This window comes from Dryobates pubescens, chromosome 25 (assembly GCF_014839835.1).
Source record: "Dryobates pubescens isolate bDryPub1 chromosome 25, bDryPub1.pri, whole genome shotgun sequence".
In the NCBI taxonomy this organism is placed as follows: Eukaryota; Metazoa; Chordata; class Aves; order Piciformes; family Picidae; genus Dryobates; species Dryobates pubescens.
Window position 1 is genome coordinate 3,942,438 of NC_071636.1, and position 18,089 is coordinate 3,960,526.

Here is an 18,089-nt window from a genome sequence, read left to right on the forward strand (position 1 = left end):
ATCTGTTTGGGGTTTTATTTTAACCATTTAATGTCAGCATAATGTCCAGCTGCACTTCTACATGCTCTTAATGATTAAAAACAGAGAAGCCACAGAAAGCAGTTTAAGTATATCTTCTTTAGGACAATCATAAGCCCAAAGATAAGGTTAATTCACAGCAGAGGAGAATAAGTTCAGGTAATAATATTTTTCCATTTAGGACCTCTGCTGAAAGAAATTTGCACATCATCTGAAAGGAAGGGGTTGCTGTGGGGTTTTTAAGATTGTCTTTGAAGACAGACTCTATCTACGAGGTAAAGTAATACATAAAACAGAAAACTGTTCTCTTCATCTGGGGAAGTCTAGCATCTTTCTTAAAGAGGTAACAAAAAACCAGCTCTGTGAGATAGTCCTCAGTGACAGATAACTTCATCTTTGAAAGGGAGATCCAGTGCCTGACTTCTCACCAGAAATTAGCTAAGAAGATCTTAAGAGTCATCCTCTAGACCTTACAATTAAAAAGGAAGTCATTCCCCCTACCAACAATAAAAATTCCTAGTCAAACCACATGCATAAAAGAAAATATAATTTGAATATGCCCAAGATCAGCATGCACAGAAAAAGATGAAAAGCACTCAATAGGGGAACAATGGATGCAAAAAGATAAAACTGAATGTGAGACAGAGCAAACCTTTGGGGCTGGTGGGAAACTAGTTTAAAGAGCGCTATGTTTTACACTACAGTTGCCTCTAACATTTAATAAAAGATGTGAACAAAGAAGAGAAATTGTGAACACTGGATTAAAAGACAATGAAAAAATCAATTGCCCTGTTTTGTGTGCATTGAGAATCGTAATTAACAGTCCAAATACTCAGCAACTTTGCAGTATAACCTTATTACAATATTTGTTTCAAGAAATAGTAGCAACTAGAAAGAAAACTTGGGAACAACAGTCATTCAACAAAATTCCTCTAGATGCAAGTAGTTCTGAACTGTCAACAGTGACAGTTGAAAATGAGAAGCAGAACTTCTGCAGAAACTTCAGGACACTGTCTTAAGAGAAAGAGGGAGTATATTTAAGGGAAAATAAAAAAAGGCAGCTAGATACACTATGTCTGATTTTGTCAGTTACTTAGTAGCCTCTTTGTAGTCCTTTTGTTCCTAAAATAAAGGAGTCCTTTTTCCAATGTTCAAAATATCTACAGAATAAACAGAGCAGTCTTGTAAAGGCAAGTTAAAAGAGACAACCAATGCTGCTCTCAAGCGTGGCTCACATGGTGACATAATCTCTGGTTAAATTATCATTTCTTGCTTAAAATCAGGAGGCTGTCACACAACTATAGCATCTTCAGAAAAGATGTGGTGAATGCAAATACACTGACGTGCTTATCAATTGCTCCTTTAAAGGGAAGAATCCTTTAGTGGAGGTCAAGATAAGCCTCTGGGAGCTAACTGCTAAAACTACGTCATCGCATCTGACAAGGTGAAAAATTTGCACTTTTTTCAGGCTCACTCAAAAGGCTGGCAAAGCTATTACTCCAAAACACAGCAAACCCAATGCTAGTACAAACTGGCCAGGTAGAGAGACCTCTTTTTGCCTCCTGTATGCTACAAACGAACGCACATGTTCTGTTTACCGTGTAGAGAACGGCATGGTTTAAAAAAGCCCATTGCTTGCCTAGATACCTCCCCACTTGTGGAAGGATGTAACCCTCTTCCATCTGTTCCAAAGAATGACTTTTAGAGGAAAAGGGGGTGTTGTAAGTTGCTAAGTTGAAAAAAAAGAAAAAAAAAAAGGAAAAAAAAATGAAGCCACCACACAAACCCTGCAGTTCTTGAACCAATTTATCCTTAAGACCAGATGCAGACTAGATGTCTCTTCAGGAAAGAAGGGGTTTTTTTCTCTTTCTTTTTGAGCTATGCACTAGTGGGGGTATTTATGAGTAGGTCAAGGAATACTGCCTTAATTGGGTCTTTCCAGCCTTTCCAAATAGTTTTATGCAAATCCATAAGAGAGATGCTGCATTTCCCCTGGGACTGTGAAAGACTTAACTGGAATAGGAAATTTACAGAAAACACAGAAGGTTTAAGAATAAGGATCTGTCTTTTCTTATCTATATGTGCTTGCTGAGGAAAAGCATCCACGCAGCCTTTCTAAGTAGGTTAGGCACTACTCTTCCTCAAGCTTTAGAAGGTCTATTTGAGCAAAGTGTTATGGTAGAAAAACAGAAAATCCAACTGATGCACTTTAAGGATGTTTCCTCTATGATCACTCCTGTAAAAGGCATTACACTAGTTCTCAGCAAGCTACACAAAATTATCTTAACATCTTTATGGTTCTGTCACAACAATGATCCGACACATACATTAATATTAATAAAAGTCATCTTCCAGCTGACATGAAAGTGATCTCCACTTAGAGAAACAAGCCAACATCTTTTTTTGCAGGCAAGTATTTAAATGAAACATTACAATGTTTAACTGCGAACATATTGAATGACAGCTTCGGGTTCAGCAGGATAAGGGAAAGCCTTGGACTTAAGAACAATGATTGGGTTCCTGCCTGTTCAATAGAATAGAATACTTATCAAGTAGTCAAATAGTTCTGTTATCAACTTTCAGTTACAATCCTTATCATTTAGGTGAAATACAAAGTAAATAAATTCCAAAGCACTTCAAGAACATTCTGTCAAGTACATCAGCCCAACCTTTCAATATTTTGTTTTCCTTTCTTTGGGGGAGCGTGGCAGTGTCTATTTTGGGAGAGTTTTGAGAAACTTTAAGTCATTAAATAGCAGAAATCCAGAAACAGAGAGTAGAATCTATAAATACACTCCAGTGCAATGCTCCAAGGAAAGGGAAAATTACCTGTTGAGACAGATTCAGTTAAACCTAACCTTGCTTAAGGGTTGGATTCTCTTTCTGTAACTACGAGCTGCTTTGACAGACACATGCTACTTGAACCCAAGGAAGCTGGGAGCTTTTTTAGAAGAAACTACCTTTTGGGAAGGAGTCTGCTGAAAAGTCAAGTGTTTCATAGGTTACCATAACAACAAAATTTAACACTGAAAAACTCCTTAATGACACATTCTTAACCAAAATCGGTGCATTACAAATGGTTATCCTGGAGCTCCCAGCACGATAAACACCTGCAAGGCAAAGGAAGCAATTTTTTCCCCTACCTTTCTCAGTCTGAAATAGAAATAACATCATTGCTTCTACAGAGGAAAGTCTGACTGCTGACACAGAATTTATTTAACACTCATAGATTCACAGAATCCGTTAGGTTGGAAAGGACCTTTAAGATCACCGAGTCCAGCATTTGATACCCTGAAAAACTTTGACCAGATTAACTTGTGGGAGTGAGATTCTTTAATCTGAATCTAAATCCTGTGGCCTCTTCCAGCACTTGCTAGTTCCCTCATTTTCTCAGGTTGCTATTGCTCTGGTTAAACACCACTATCAGTGGAGGTCAAGATAAGAAAGAAACCTTTAGCTTTTAGATAGCCTGGGTCAAACCCGACAGGAGTTTTGAATAGAACAACAGTGACACTGCCCTGAATAAACCAGCAAATGGAGAACCACTGCAGAGAGCAAAGCAATAGGTGATACATCGAATCTGCTACTAAAAGCAGGAAGACTGCTGTGTTTTGTGCTAGTTACAGTGGGGTTTTATGAAGTATGAGACATAACAACTAAGTCAGGGGTCAAAATGCGTGAATCTTCACAGTGGGTAGATCCAGATATTACAGGGAATGATGCAATCCACTGGCCAGCTGCAGAAACAGGATTATTTCTTTTAAACCCTGAATGATTATTTCAGCACTTTAACAACATCAGGGCTGCCTACCAGCTTGTCCATCAGTATCACCACTGTCGCTTGAAACGGCAAAACAGTCAATTAACTCATGCAGTTGTGTGTATGCAGGACAGGCAATTGCCCTAGAAACACCAGAACATATGCTCACATGCCATTTTTTTCTAGATCAGAGATAATATGATGCAAATGGAATACAAAAAAATTTCTGAAATTGAACTGGTGGCTTAGGCAAGGCTCTGGGGAGAGAAGGCAGAGAGAGCTGAAATCTGGGAAATGGATGTTAAAAGGATGAAAGAGACTCAAGGCTCAATGGCTCTCGGAGGATAGAAACAATGGAATTTAACAGGCCAGCAGCTACACAAGTTCAAAATTAATGAATCAACAGAAAAGTGAGTAAACATTCTGTGGAGCTGACAGCAGAAGTGCTTAGATAGTCATCAAAAGTAGAAGCACGGGCTTAGCAGTTTGTCATAGAAAATGGAGCACAATCATTGCTCTTATATTCTTTATCAAATATGCTGTAAGGCAGACATGTTCCTTGCCCAGATAATCTCACAGTCCAAATAATTTCAAATACTATCCAACATAAGTCAGGCACTATACCTAGATCACTCATGATCTTTGAAATATTTGGTTTTGCCATGAAGCTGGTGCCTCAGTACTTTCAAATACTATATTTCACTGCTCCCACAGTATTATAAACAATTTTCTGCACAGAAAAGTATATGCTTCACTGGTTTTATTCCAATCCTACTGGAATGAACATATGTTTGACAGAAAAATTAGTCATATTAGCCACATTAACTTTGAAAAACTCCAATGCCCCTATAACTGCTGATATTTTATCATCTAGAGGAGCTACAAAAAAATAAACAAAATCAATCTTAAATGAAGTTGGATCACAAGCACTGAAAAAGAAAGCAGAAGATACAACAACAAATAATGAGATGAAGCCAAAATCAAGCAAACTGAAGAGGAAAAAGCCTGCAAGAGCATACTGATGCATTTTAATATGAGCAAGGGCATGGGAAGGAACACTCTGAGTTTCAGTCTAGTGCTTGCAGCAGTATGGCAATTGCATCAGAAATGTATATGGAAGTGTATCAAACTTCATCTCGCCTCACAATTTTCACCTAAGAGATATCATATCCAAAAACCAAAATGAAGTGTTTCTTTAAAAACCACAAGCCCTGTTTCATTCTTAACATTACTCAGCAGAAACACATTGTAAAACTTGATTCCTGTTTCTTTGGGTAACATTAGTTAATAAACACAGTATTATTCTACTCACAGTTACGGATATTATTCCAGTCAATCTTAGAAAAAAATGGATGGCAGCAGAGCCCTTCATAACCCAGTCTTTCCTTCTGCCCACACAGCAGGCTTTGGATCAGGTCAAGAAACTCCTTACTAACTTTCACATCCTCTGGGAACTTCAGAAATCTCTGCATTAGAAAGGAATGGATTTCTCCTTAGTAGGAAAACAGTCCCAGAACAGTATGATTAAGTTTCATTATTCTGAGATACATCAGGCACAAAGGATAAATATTTATGGCACACAAATAAAAGTATTGCTTCTTTTTTTTTTTCCAGATAGGCTTTTATATGCATTTACTGCAGTAGAGATAAGCACAAAGGAACAAGCATTCCCCACCAGACAAATGGTAGCTCCAGATCACCATCTTACACTGAACAATGGCCAATGGCATACACAAATTGAAGAGTAAAACAAAGCACTTCCCCAGAAAATTCTCCCAAATTTCCAAGGATTTCTTGCTTTGGGTTTTCTAAACTAGAGATGTCGTCTTTGTATTTGCCAGATCTCAATGGATTCTTCTATGAAATTCTCTAGTTGCTCTTTGAACATATATAAACACTCAGTAGGCTCCAAACTCAGGGCAAAGAGCTCCTCAGCATGAGAATGTGCTACACGAAGAGTCCTTTTGTCTGTAATGTAGCTAATGCTGGCTATTTTCATTTGATGCTCCTAATTTCCACAGTAGAAAATATAACAGATATCTGCTCTTTGTTCTCTTCCTCCCAGCTACACATTTTTTTCATTCCTATCAACTTTTTTGACTGCTCCTAAAAACATGCTGTAACTATTGTTGCCTAAGATGGACAGCTAGATCTTTTTAAATTCATGCACTGCAGATGGTTATTTTTAGACACCTGCTACAAAAAGTAACTGGGTATCTACAACACAAAGACATATAAAAACAGTATAAAGCATATATCTAAATAAAGCATATATCTAAATATTTTATGAACATGACATAGTAAGAGATCCATAAGCTTATTTTCTCAAGTGTAAAAACAATCTTTTAGGTACAGCAGTTTTCCTCAGCAGTATGGAAGAAGTTCTCTCTACCTGGAAGTTCATAATGTTATTGAAAGTTTTTGCTGAAGTTCCTTCAGCAAAAGGGGTTTTTCCATAAATCATTTCATAGGCAATGACTCCTAGGGACCACCAGTCGCATTCTGGACCATAAGAAGCTTTCCCATCGCCATTCAACCCCATTAGCATTTCTGGTGCCATGTAGTCAGGTGTGCCAACAGGTAGCTTTGCATTTACCTAGAAGCAAAAGTACAACAAGTGAAATTGCAGCACTTACTGTTCACTGTGGTCTTGGTAAGAAAATACATTGGGTTACCTTTGGGTTTTTTTTCCCCAAATGAGACAATTTTCAGTGAATTTTAAGTAAGTAATTTTAAGCAAGGCTGTTAAGCAAAAAAGTGCAAGGTTAAGGAAACTGATAATAAACAAACAAAAACCAAGCTATTTTGGTGTAAAAAGAGTCAAATTACCAGAGCTGACTGTTACTAAAAAGCACAAACAGCTGAAGTGGAAAAGCAGCACTCTAAAAAGAAGAGAATTACTGAACACTGAGGTTTTAAGCAGTACGTATACACTCTAGCACTATGCATATTCCAGCACTACTGCTTCATTTGGAATAGGGACATCATAGCTGAAACTTCAAAAATAATCAAATTTAGACATAAATGTTCCCTGTCCTCTTTCCATGCTGTGTCACCCCTATGTCCTTACCCTGCATTTGTAATCAGCAAAGTACTAGTTTTTGAACTAAGTAAAATCAAGGAACAGATAAAGTTAGTTTTCCATTTGTGCTTAGACTATCCAAACAAGCCCTAGATAAAGTTTAAATCCACATGATTACCATTTTATTCGCTGTCATTTTGGCAGCTGACCCAAAGTCCACCAGTTTGATGTGTCCAGTTCGGTCAATAAGGACATTCTCTGGTTTGATATCTCTGTAAGCAAGAAGAAAGCGATCAGCACCTTTCCATACCACTCCCAACTTTCACAGTCAGGTGACAGAATATCCCTGGACACTAAACTGTGTGCTCAGCTACATAAAACCTCAATAAGTGGGAGCCTTATTTCCAACTGTTTCCAAGCAAATATGGAAGTAGTAAAGGTCCCATTAGCATGAAACATTAATAATTATTGACATAAGATGGAAAGGGAAGGTGGGTTTGTGCTCTGACTACGCTGTAACTAAGCTACAGTGAAGTATTATGCCACTTTCTTCCCAAATTTCCCCACAACTTCTGTACACCTTTCAAATCCAGGCAACTACCTTGTATTAAAAGGCCACAGCCACTGCAGTTTCTCAGAACATAAAAAACTTCATAACATTCCCAATGCCTCAAAATGGGATACATTTATTAAAAACCAGTTTGATTTGAAAATGCATACAGTAACAGCTTTCAAGCCTTGAGATGATCTTTAGAAAACTCTGTGATATTTAACTACTCCAACATCCTCTACTGCCCTGTCTGCCAATCAGCACAGAAGTTTTAACAGCTACACTAATTTCCCAGACTGAAAGCAACAGTCTCTGGAAAAGATTTTAATTTATTTTTAAAATGCAACATTCAGGCCTCCTTTTCACTAAGTCTCCAGAAAATGTATGTAACAATCCTTTCTTGATGTTTGAACTTTACATCAAAGTTAATGCCTTTAGCTACAATTATAGTTGCAGTCTGATTAATCTTCTAATTTTCTCTTTCAATACAGCATGTGAAATACTGTCCTGAAAGAGGAAAGAATATAAAAAAAACCAAGAATGCACCACTACAAAACACTTTCTGGAATGATAGTGATCAAATGTTACTTGAAATGCAACATCATCTTTACCTACCTGTGTACATAACCCATCTGATGGACACTGTGAATGGCTAAAACCAGCTCTGCAAGGTAGAACTGCACCATACTCTCATCTAGTTGATCTTCATATCGGTTTAAGAGTGACAGCAAGTCCCCTCCAGGCTGATACTCCATAACCTACATGTAATTTTAAAGGAACAGATATACTTCACATATACAAAAGCTATTTCATTCAACTTTTCCATATCACACTGGGCACATATCAAACAGTGACACATAACACAAGAAGATTTACTGAAGATGAGTTGCTTTCAACCATCACATTGCTCTTCAACATAATAATGGCAACAGTGTTCAAAAGAGGAGAAAAGAAGCAAACACCAGACATTACCAAGTAGAGATTTTTCTTGTCTTGAAATGCATAATGTAACTGTGGAATCCATGGACTGGTACTCTGAGATAATATACTTCGTTCTTCCTCAAAAAATGACACCTACATAAAAAGGAAGCATTCAGTTATACCATGGTGAAGATGAGTTAGAATCCCCTAGTTTCAGAAAGATTGGAGGCTGTGCCAAAGGCACTCATCACCAAAAAATGACACAGGAAATATTAAATGCTATTGCCTTGTGATGTGCATCTTTAAAAAAGGTAATTTTACTTCTCTGTGTTTTCAGCTAACCTTCTACCTTCTGCTATCTAGCTTGCTTTCATCTGAATAGTCCCTGCAGCAAAGGCTAGCTTCCCTTTCAAACTGGTGAAGCATCCACCAATCTGGAGGGCATTCTTAGCTGACCTCATCTGGACTAGCTCTAATAAAACAAAACTGATCTCAGAAAGAATCAGACAAGCAAAAAAGAAGCTAGAGCAATTATGGGGTAGCATCTTAGAGCTAATTCAGTAATGCATTCAGTGTAGCATATTCAAATACAAGGCTTTCTTGAAATCATCCTCTAGCAACTATTTAATTATTCAGATGTGCAGCCAGACAATAATTTTATTACAGAAATACTGCAAGTTCATTTAAATCAACATTCTATTCTCTGTTTTCACTGAACTACAGTGAGCAAGACTGAGGAAGTGTCATATTGAGGATATTATCATATTCTTTGCCTTATTGTCAACCAATGACATACCAAGAGTCATTTCAGTTTATCTTCATTTCTGATAGCCACAAACAATGCTAAAGGATCCCAGAAACAACCTAAATGCACAGTATCTGGGAAAGACTGATGCAGCTATAGCTGTATAAACCCACAAGGTTTTTTCAGGAGTATCTCTGTCCTACTTGTCATCTCACATCAGTAAAAGATTAACTTCTGTTTCTCAAACTGTAACAACCTCTATTATCCTTTTTTAAGGTTTCAAGTAACACATTTCTGAGCTAGTGAGAGGCTCTCCATGGAAAACCAGTAACCAGTTTGCCTTCACACTCACTCTTGACATTCTACATCACTTTTGAAATAAAATAAATTATAAAAACTTAATGAAGCCTAAAAACTGAAGCCATCCTCAAGCTGATCAATACTGATCCAGTGTTTTCTTCATCTGTTTTTTCTTGTCTTACAATCAGATAGTAAGTTTTTTAAGGGCCTTTTTTTTTTTGGTTTGGGTGGTACCTCACCCAACAGATTCATAGTCTGGCTTTTAAACATAGCAAAACTACTTACAAATCTATTACTTCATTGAAACATAGAATGATCCTTCTTGAGATACACTTTTAACTTAATTCAAATAGTAGTGACAAAAAAAGGAAATGTTCAACAAATTGTAACTTATTATTCTGCTGTCATAGCAGTAAAATGTACATACATGCTCCTGTGCCAACAAGGACTCCTTGCTCATCACCTTCATAGCATATACATCACCAGTAAACTTCTCTCTTACTACTTTTACTTCTCCAAAGTGACCACAGCCAACCACACTCTTTACTTCAAAATCCTTCACACTGGGTTGCAGTTCCCTTAGTTCAGTTATAGTCTCTGCATCTATAAAAACAAGATACTTGTTTTCACATTAGCCTACTGGCATTTCAGAACAAGCACAACATCAAAAATGGAGAATAAAACAAACAGAAAAAAACTTCAAGAAAATCTCTCTTGAGAAAACTCTCAAGAAATGTTAAATCATTTCAGAATACGCTTCTTTATAAAAACCATAGTGCTCACACGAACTAGGAAGGACTGTATTAATGCACAGTTCAGGCTGAAATATGGCATGTACAAGAGTCAGGAAATGTTAAGACGGTTCCCATAGCAACCATAACTGTCCCATTCATAACATCATAGGCTGATAGCCTCTTTTGTTTCCAATTCTTTTTCAACCATCCTTTACCAATACAAAGTGCACTCTCCAAACACCAGGGCTTTATGCAGACGAGCTCTCAGAGCCAAGTGGCAGGGTTTTCTCCTCTGCCTGTGAGAGGCACTAGTCCATTGTCTAACAAATAACCATTCATATTTCAGAGACGCAGTTCAAGCTTCCCCCGGATTAGTTTCAGACAGCATGCACTGTGATAATTAGTTGCTTATCATCATGTACTGTGATAATCAGTTGCTTATGGTAGATTGTCCTAAAAATTCTTTAGACTAGCAGATAATGGCTGCACTAATAACATGCAGAAGTAGTTGAACTATTACAGAGAGTGTGATAAGTTACCTTTAACCAAGTGCCTTTCTAGTACATCTTAATAGAAAAAAAATATGAAGCTTTGTTTTAATTTTCCCCAAAAGGAATCTGAGGATATTATCAGTAAAATATTTACTCTATCAGACATTATCTTTCCAAAGCACAAAATTACTATTTATGATTACACATGCAAAATTCAGACAACACATGAAATTCAAAAGATTACTGAAAGAGCCAAGGATTATCAAGTTCCTTTTACAGATTTGTTTTTCTCATACCTCTAGTCACTGTCCTGCTCTCAACTTCTGACATCCTTCTGACGGGTACTCAGACACTTTTAGAGACAGTGCTTCCTCAAGTATATATCACAAATTACGAAGGATGCACATCCAAGTCACAGCACTTCAAGAGCCACTTGTATTTGACTTTTGTGGACATGAATAAACCCTTACCAAGGCTGCCAAGAACCCCTCTGCAACACTGAGTCCGCCCACAAAAAGTCAGATGCTCAAACTCTTTGGTTACAGTCATTGATGAGTCAAAGCAACTAAAGCAGTATTTAAACATTCATGACACCTGAAAACCAGTATAAATAAACTTACATTTCTTGACAAAGTTGGCAACATGTTTAATTTTCATTAAAGCGGGGTTTCGGCACTCTTCAAAAAGAACGAATAAAGAATCAAGGATGCCTTCTCGGGAGAGAGGAGACATCTGCTGTTGAGTCACAAAGAGTGGCTTCCCCTGGTAAAAAAAAAAAAAGCATCAGCAGATGGAGTCTCTAACAACAATGAAAAGCCTCAAATCAATAACATATGTACAGAATAGATTCATTTAAAAATTACTACTTTGAAAATTAGACAAATTACATAGAAGTGTGAGGTAAATAAGTAAATGTGCTATGCCTGTCTGCAATAGCTCTCACAGGTATTTTACTTTTAGACAAGGCAATTCTCTAAAGGCTGTTAACATTCAAATCACAGCTTTCCTGAATCTACATCCTACTGATGACTCTGATCTGACTGGCTCTTTTCTTGACATTGTACCATGTGTTTTTTTCATGGTACAAATAGTTTAAGCAATCGGTATCAATATTAGCTCTTGAAGGAAAAGCTGCTGAAGCTCAGATGGCCAAACAGCAGCTGGTTAGGTAAATACAACTCCTGACAAATTCTCATCTACATCACACATGAAAAAAAACCCACAGATTACAGGACACTGCATGCAGCACTTTCCCATCTTTACATGGGAAAATCCACTTGGGCTAAAACACAGATGCACCTAAACCTAAGATCAGGTACTATCCACTGAACTTTGTACAAACCAGCTACGTACTTTGAACTGTAAATTATTCCATTCTTTTGCTCCTTCTCCAGAGAACCCACACCGGCACACAAACAAGCAATACAGTATTTTGATAGGCTGGGTAGGGGCACTGATGAATCCCACTAATCAGTTAATCCCAGACCAGACACTCTTTACCTGATAGAGGAGATTTAGCCGAGAAATTCGGCTGGTGATAGGTTCCATTGGTCCTGCCTCTACCGGATTTCGGCTACCGCATTTAAACTTTAACATCTTTACAGACTATCGTCTATAAAAGATCACCTGAAAAAAGAAAAGAGACTTTGAAACAAAAGCATTCGAATGGGTGACTTTAAATAAGAAAGGAGGTTGAGAGAATTAAGCAACAATTGTGTTTCCTCGGAGACACAATTTATTTAGATGAGCACGTCTAAGTGTCACAGCAATTAACATGTTTGAGGAAAGGCGGATAAAGGGAATTACTGCAGACCGAAAACAAACCCTGACGGTGCAGAGTCCACCTAACGCTGTTGCCACCCGCGACGGCAGAGCCTGCGATCCCGCAGCCGCGGCTCCGGACTCCCCTTAGCGCCGGTGCCCTCCAGCCATCCCACAACCCCCTGCACCGCGCTCCCCACCTGACGCCCCACTTTACCGCCATCCAGGTTTGAACGCAGCGAAGGCGTACCCCGGCGGCCATCACTTCCGCTGACGCGCGCTACGCGCCGCGGCTTCAGCAAATCCCGAGGCCGGCCTAGCGGAAGCGCAGCAGGCAGGAGACGCAGCCTCCCTAGAGGAGGGGCTGAGGTCCCTGGGGACGTCATTGGTGCGCCGCGCCACGCCCCGGGGCGGGCCGGGCTGGGCCGGTAACGGTTTCTAACCGTTCATTTGGCGGTGTTTGTGGCGTGGGGGCTGCAGGGCGGTTGGGGCTGCTCCGCGCAGCTGCTTGCTCTCTTACTTGGGGTCTCTTGGGGAGTCGGCAAGGGGCCGTCCTCTCCCGGCTGTGGCGGGGAGGTGGAGGAGGTGAAAGGGAAGACAGCGCAGTACCCTCGCAGCTGTCAGCCGGGCACGAGCAGTGCCAGGTTGCGGCTGTGGGTACTGCCGCGTTCTGTGCCTGAGGCGCTGTCTGCTCTCGGGGTTTGTCCTGCAAAGTGCGCACCACTTGTCCTGTGCTTTACCTGCTCTTTGCCAAGTGTTAAAGGGCCAAAATGACTCATTTTTAATCGTTCTGACTGGAGCCGGTTCAACCGTAGACTAGATGTCATAGTTGGCAGCTGCTAACTGCCAGGTAGGACGGCCAGAGGGGAAATAAAAATGTTTTCAGAAGCTTTAAATCTTTCTGTAAAATGCGTACGTGACTTCTACGTCCGAATTTATTTACATTTTCTTTAGTGGTAGACGTGGTCATTTTACCCTTCTGTAAGGTAATTATCTTCCAAGTGAAGAAGCACTGGTGAAAATGTTCCAGCTCGGCATTCCCTCCAAGGTGCCTACGTGCCGTCCATCTAAATGCCAAGTGGAGAGCAGCGTGACCTTGTTCAACAATGGAGCAATGCAGTGATGGTGGTGGAGAGCATCAGCATGAAGCATGGATGCTATCTGCAAACATCATGGGTATGCAAACCGCAGCACACTATTACAAAGTGCAGCTCATTTTTACACAGTGTCTTGGCAGGACTGAAGCTGGTAACAGAAATCTAGGTGATGGGGTTCCTTAAAAATAATCATGCTGCTGTGTAGTGACATAAAACAAGATGTTATGCTATCCAGCAATCATTTTAATTGTGCTAATACTGGCTTGGCATCTAGCTGATAAAGTAATACACTGATGGATTTACTGTATTATGACTTAATATGAATCATTTTACAGATTTGTGCTTCCTTCCACCTCTTGGTCCCCCTGGAACACTGACATATTTTCAGGGTATTTCTTGTCTCAAACTTACATATCCAGGTTCATTTCAAGTTACTAAACTTGACAGTTTTAAAATCTAATTTATTGCCTACCACCTGCACTGTCAATTTGCTTTGTGGATTCAACTAAGGATGCTGTCATTGTTTATGTCTCATCCACAAGGATGAGGCACAGGAGAGATCAGCTCTTAAGGACAATAAAGAGATTCCATTTCATAAACTGGTCAATTTTTGTGATACCACATGTTAGTAGAATACCACATCCTGCCTTGATATTTGGAACTTTTACCACGTCTAAGAGTACTCTGTCCTAGGCTTTGGACAAGCCTTATTGTCTGCCATCCAAACTACGAGAACTTTAGGCTCCTCTGTTTTTCCCTTTCTCCAGCCTACCTTCTCCTGCACAAATGCCATTAGCCCCCTCTCTCTCAACTGCTAAAAGTACTGATAAATGTCTGCACTGTTTCTAATGACAGTTGGGAAATTTCCCTAGCTGCATACAGGGAAACAGAAGAGCTGGCTTCTCTTTCTGCTAGCCCATTTCCATCTTGTGTTCAAATAGCAAGGCATGGCTGATTCCATCTTCTCTGCAGGATGGTGTGTAACAGCTGATCCACAAACTGAATGAGGAGAAGGGTCATTAAAGGTTCCCTCTCATCCACATTAGGCTACCTTCTCCCTTCTACAACATGAACATTGCTTTTGGCTCTCCCACACAACACCTCATGTTTGACCAGCCAGGTGAGCTGCTTGGCTAACAAGTCTGTCTCAGCTGGGCTACTGGCCTCTCAACTGCCCAGTGGGTTCAACAATGGTATGAGTTTAGTTCCTAAGGTTTTCATGTTTATAACAATTTTTGCAAATAAAGATTTCTTCTTTGTGTGCTGTTGAGTGCTTACAAGTAAGGAAGCCGGCTGTTGAAAACAGTGTTTGAGACAGGTACACTTTTCCTCCTAATTCAGGTGCGGGCTCAGGTTACACAAGTTCCCTTGAAAGAGGCTTTTAAACACATATTTTGCAAGAGGCAGCCACGTGGGAGAAGATCACTTCTTTGCTGCTGTGTAAAAGACTCGTGTAAACAAGAATTTCTACCAGCACAATGAAATAGTAGCATAAAAATACAGCTGCACCAGAAGTGCTATCAAACATTAAGAAGTTGAAGTGGCAGATGGAGGGAGTAGAGAAGAAAGGGAAAATACGTACAGTTTCAGTGATAAAACCTCAGTAGCCATTTCTGAAGTTTCAGGGAAAAATAATAAATACCTTTTCAGAAGAAAACACTGAATTTTTCTTTAAATTGGTGAAGTCTTCAGAATAAAAGTGATGATTCCTTCATACTTTTGATATTTTTATCAAAAGCAATCATGGCACACTAGTTCTTTGTCTTTAGAATGGTCAGATTATATATTACTTCTCGATCTTGACAGCTGCTGCTGCGGATGACCTCACTTAACTTGAAGGATCATCACCAGACCTGCAATTGTACAAAACAAGGACTTATTTCCTCCTATTAAATTAACAGGCCACTCAAAAGTGTAACAGAATATAACTGCTCTGTGATTTTTGCCTAACCAAGTCCCAATGTAGTGCTCAACATCTCGCCCTGCGCTGAACTGGTTGCCATCTGTTTGGCTTTATTATTGTAAGAGTAGGGGCTTCCCTTTATTTCCCTGGCCAAAATTCTCCTCCCTCATGCTGTTGATAGTGTGCAAAGGTGGCCATGTAACACCCTTTAAGCTTGCTTGGGGTTTAAAACACTAAATAAATTTAAAACTAACAATCAGGCATCAGGTATGCCAATTTTTTTGCCAAGAACGTAGCACTCAGATTCTCATCCAAACTAGCATTGCCAGATTTTGTAATGGACAGAGAGATGCCAAACCCACCCTCACCCCCAACATCATCTGTCTGAATTTACAGCAGCAGCAGCAGCCTGAAAGATCTTCATCTTTGGTGCAGCAAGACATTGGCAACTACTCCCAGAATGCGAACTTCCTGAGATTTACATATAGCTAGAAACACCTAACAGCTGTTTAAGTGTTCTAAAGTTTCATTTTCTTTCTGCTTACCCTGGGAAGAATGGTTGCAGAGTGGTCTTGTCCCAAAAAAGCCTTGTGCTATCACAGTTCTAAGAACTAAGCATGACCGAGAAGCTCCTAAATTTTGTTCTACCTTGGAAATATCTTCAGCTCTGTTGTTTTCAAATTGTAATCTCTTGATTTGCACTAGTAGCACTTTGTAACCTAGGCTTCCTAGGTGAGACACTGGAACAGGTTGCTCAGGGAGGTGGTGGAAGCTCCATGCCTGGAGGTTTTTAAGGACAAGCTGGATGTGGCTCTGAACAACCTGATCTAGTGTGAGGAGTCCCTGCCCATGGCAGGGAGGTTGGAACTAAATGATCCTTGAGGTCCCTTCCAACCCTAGCAATTCGAGGATTCCAAAGTCTATGGAGCCCAGAAATCAATTGTGTTCTTGAACATTTCTTCTCTTGAATGTTATGGATGGCCTTTACCATAGTTAATGTGTATGCAAATGAAAACAAAATTATCCCTTACCATCTCTGTCCTTTTCTCTAACTCACCAATATTTAAAAGATCTTGTCACAAACCAAGCTCTTCCTTGTTTTTCCTAGCCCTAATCCTGATCATAGCTGGGTTACCACTTTGTGTATCGAAATAAAGGGTTCCACTTGGCTGACTTGACCCACTATCACTAACCTTGCTAACAGGAGTTCTCGCTATTGCTTATTGCGACCTAAATAATCCTTAGATCTCAAGACACATTTTTTTTTCCACTTCCTTTTCCCCAAACTATCACAAAATACCTACCTTAGATGTAATAGTCATGTATGCTACTATGGGGATGGAGGTATTTGCACCATCCAGGAATAAGCGTTATGGAAGAGGTAAGTAAATTCCTTTGCAGAGGAAGATACGAAGGCAAAGAGAAATAACCACCAGGAGAACAATTATATTGTCTTTCTTCTGCAGTAATTTTAATTTCCTCCTCAGAATTTTTTTTTTTGGAAAAAAAGACCACTCTGCAACCATTCGCCTAGGGTAAGCAGAAAGGAAATGAGACTTTCAAAGACCTAAATGGCTGTTATGTGGCTTCAGTAGATGTTAGGTACAGAGCTCTATCTGATCATATTCTTCAAGGTTATTTTAATTGAAATAATAAAGGCCTTTTTTGCTTATATTAGCAATATGCTAATAGTGTTATGTAAGTGCTGATGTTCACTGGAGGGGTGTTACACATTGCTTTCATCTTCCTTACATTCACAGAAATAAAATCCATTAAAACAGTGTTTTAAATGCACATGGGGGCCTTCCTGTTAGATACATAAATACAAAGCCATCACCTATCTTCATTTATTTCTACCAATGCAAACAGATGTGATGCTCTTCAGACCTAACCCCAGCTCTGAGGATCCCTCATTCCAGCACACACTGCTCCATGGCTACCCATGTTTTCCTACAGCCACGTGTTGAATTTCTCTGGAAGCCAGAACATAACCATGCAAAATTTCTGGTGTTACCAAAATGAAATGGTAACTGAATTGAGCTACTCCTAATCTTTTTTTAATGTGTGAACTGAGCATTTAACCACAATTTATCCTAAAACAAATACCTCAGTTCTTTCTGGAGACATAATGTGTTAACTTTCAGATGCAGTAAAATTCAAATGGTCTTTTATGTATCTCAGCTTCAGACTTCCTTTGTGCTATCACAGGAACACCCCAGATACCGCAAAAATTGTTTTAGAGAAAGCAATTTATAAAACCTCACGATCTGACAAGACACATGAATATTGATGTGTTCACATTAACATCTCCTGGAGCAGCTGAAAACTAAATTTGTCATGACTTAATGGGAATTATATGTTGCAGAGCAACAAGTGACAGGGACTTAATTAAAGCTAAATTGATAAAGTATCTGAGCAACTATAACAAACGTATTATTTTGTTTTAAACGGAGCTGAAGAAGTACCTGCATGTTTTCATTCATGTGGGAAGGGAAGCAATCTTGAACTGTGCTTTAGAAGATAAAACCTAGAGTGAGACAGGCACAGCTTATTATCTAGAAATTGCTCTGAAATTTAGATACTGCAATCATGTAAAATGGCCATATCAAATTGTACTTTACCTACATTCCAAAAGAAGGCATAAACTGAGGTATCTCTGTAGTGAAGATACCAAATTCATTTGAGAGCACAATTAATCTTGGTCATAGGATGAATGAATTCTAGATGTTCACAGGAGGACTTTTTTTTTCCCCCCTTAAATCCACAGGAAGGACACCCTTCAGTTTA

The 18,089-nt window shown here is 39.3% G+C and overlaps 1 protein-coding gene across 1 annotated transcript in view; it reads right to left on the reverse strand.

The window, feature by feature from the left end:
• CIT (citron rho-interacting serine/threonine kinase) overlaps positions 1 to 12,137 on the reverse strand; it is a 70,465-nt gene extending 58,328 nt beyond the window's left edge. The window contains exons 1-8 of the mRNA XM_009909641.2: positions 12,042 to 12,137; positions 11,162 to 11,303; positions 9,744 to 9,919; positions 8,323 to 8,424; positions 7,966 to 8,108; positions 6,979 to 7,072; positions 6,171 to 6,374; positions 5,091 to 5,244 (exon numbers count right to left, since the gene is read on the reverse strand). Of these exons, the coding sequence (XP_009907943.1) occupies positions 5,091 to 5,244; positions 6,171 to 6,374; positions 6,979 to 7,072; positions 7,966 to 8,108; positions 8,323 to 8,424; positions 9,744 to 9,919; positions 11,162 to 11,303; positions 12,042 to 12,137 (1,111 nt within the window). The remainder of the gene's footprint in view (positions 1 to 5,090; positions 5,245 to 6,170; positions 6,375 to 6,978; positions 7,073 to 7,965; positions 8,109 to 8,322; positions 8,425 to 9,743; positions 9,920 to 11,161; positions 11,304 to 12,041) is intronic.
• Positions 12,138 to 18,089: the final 5,952 nt, after the last annotated feature.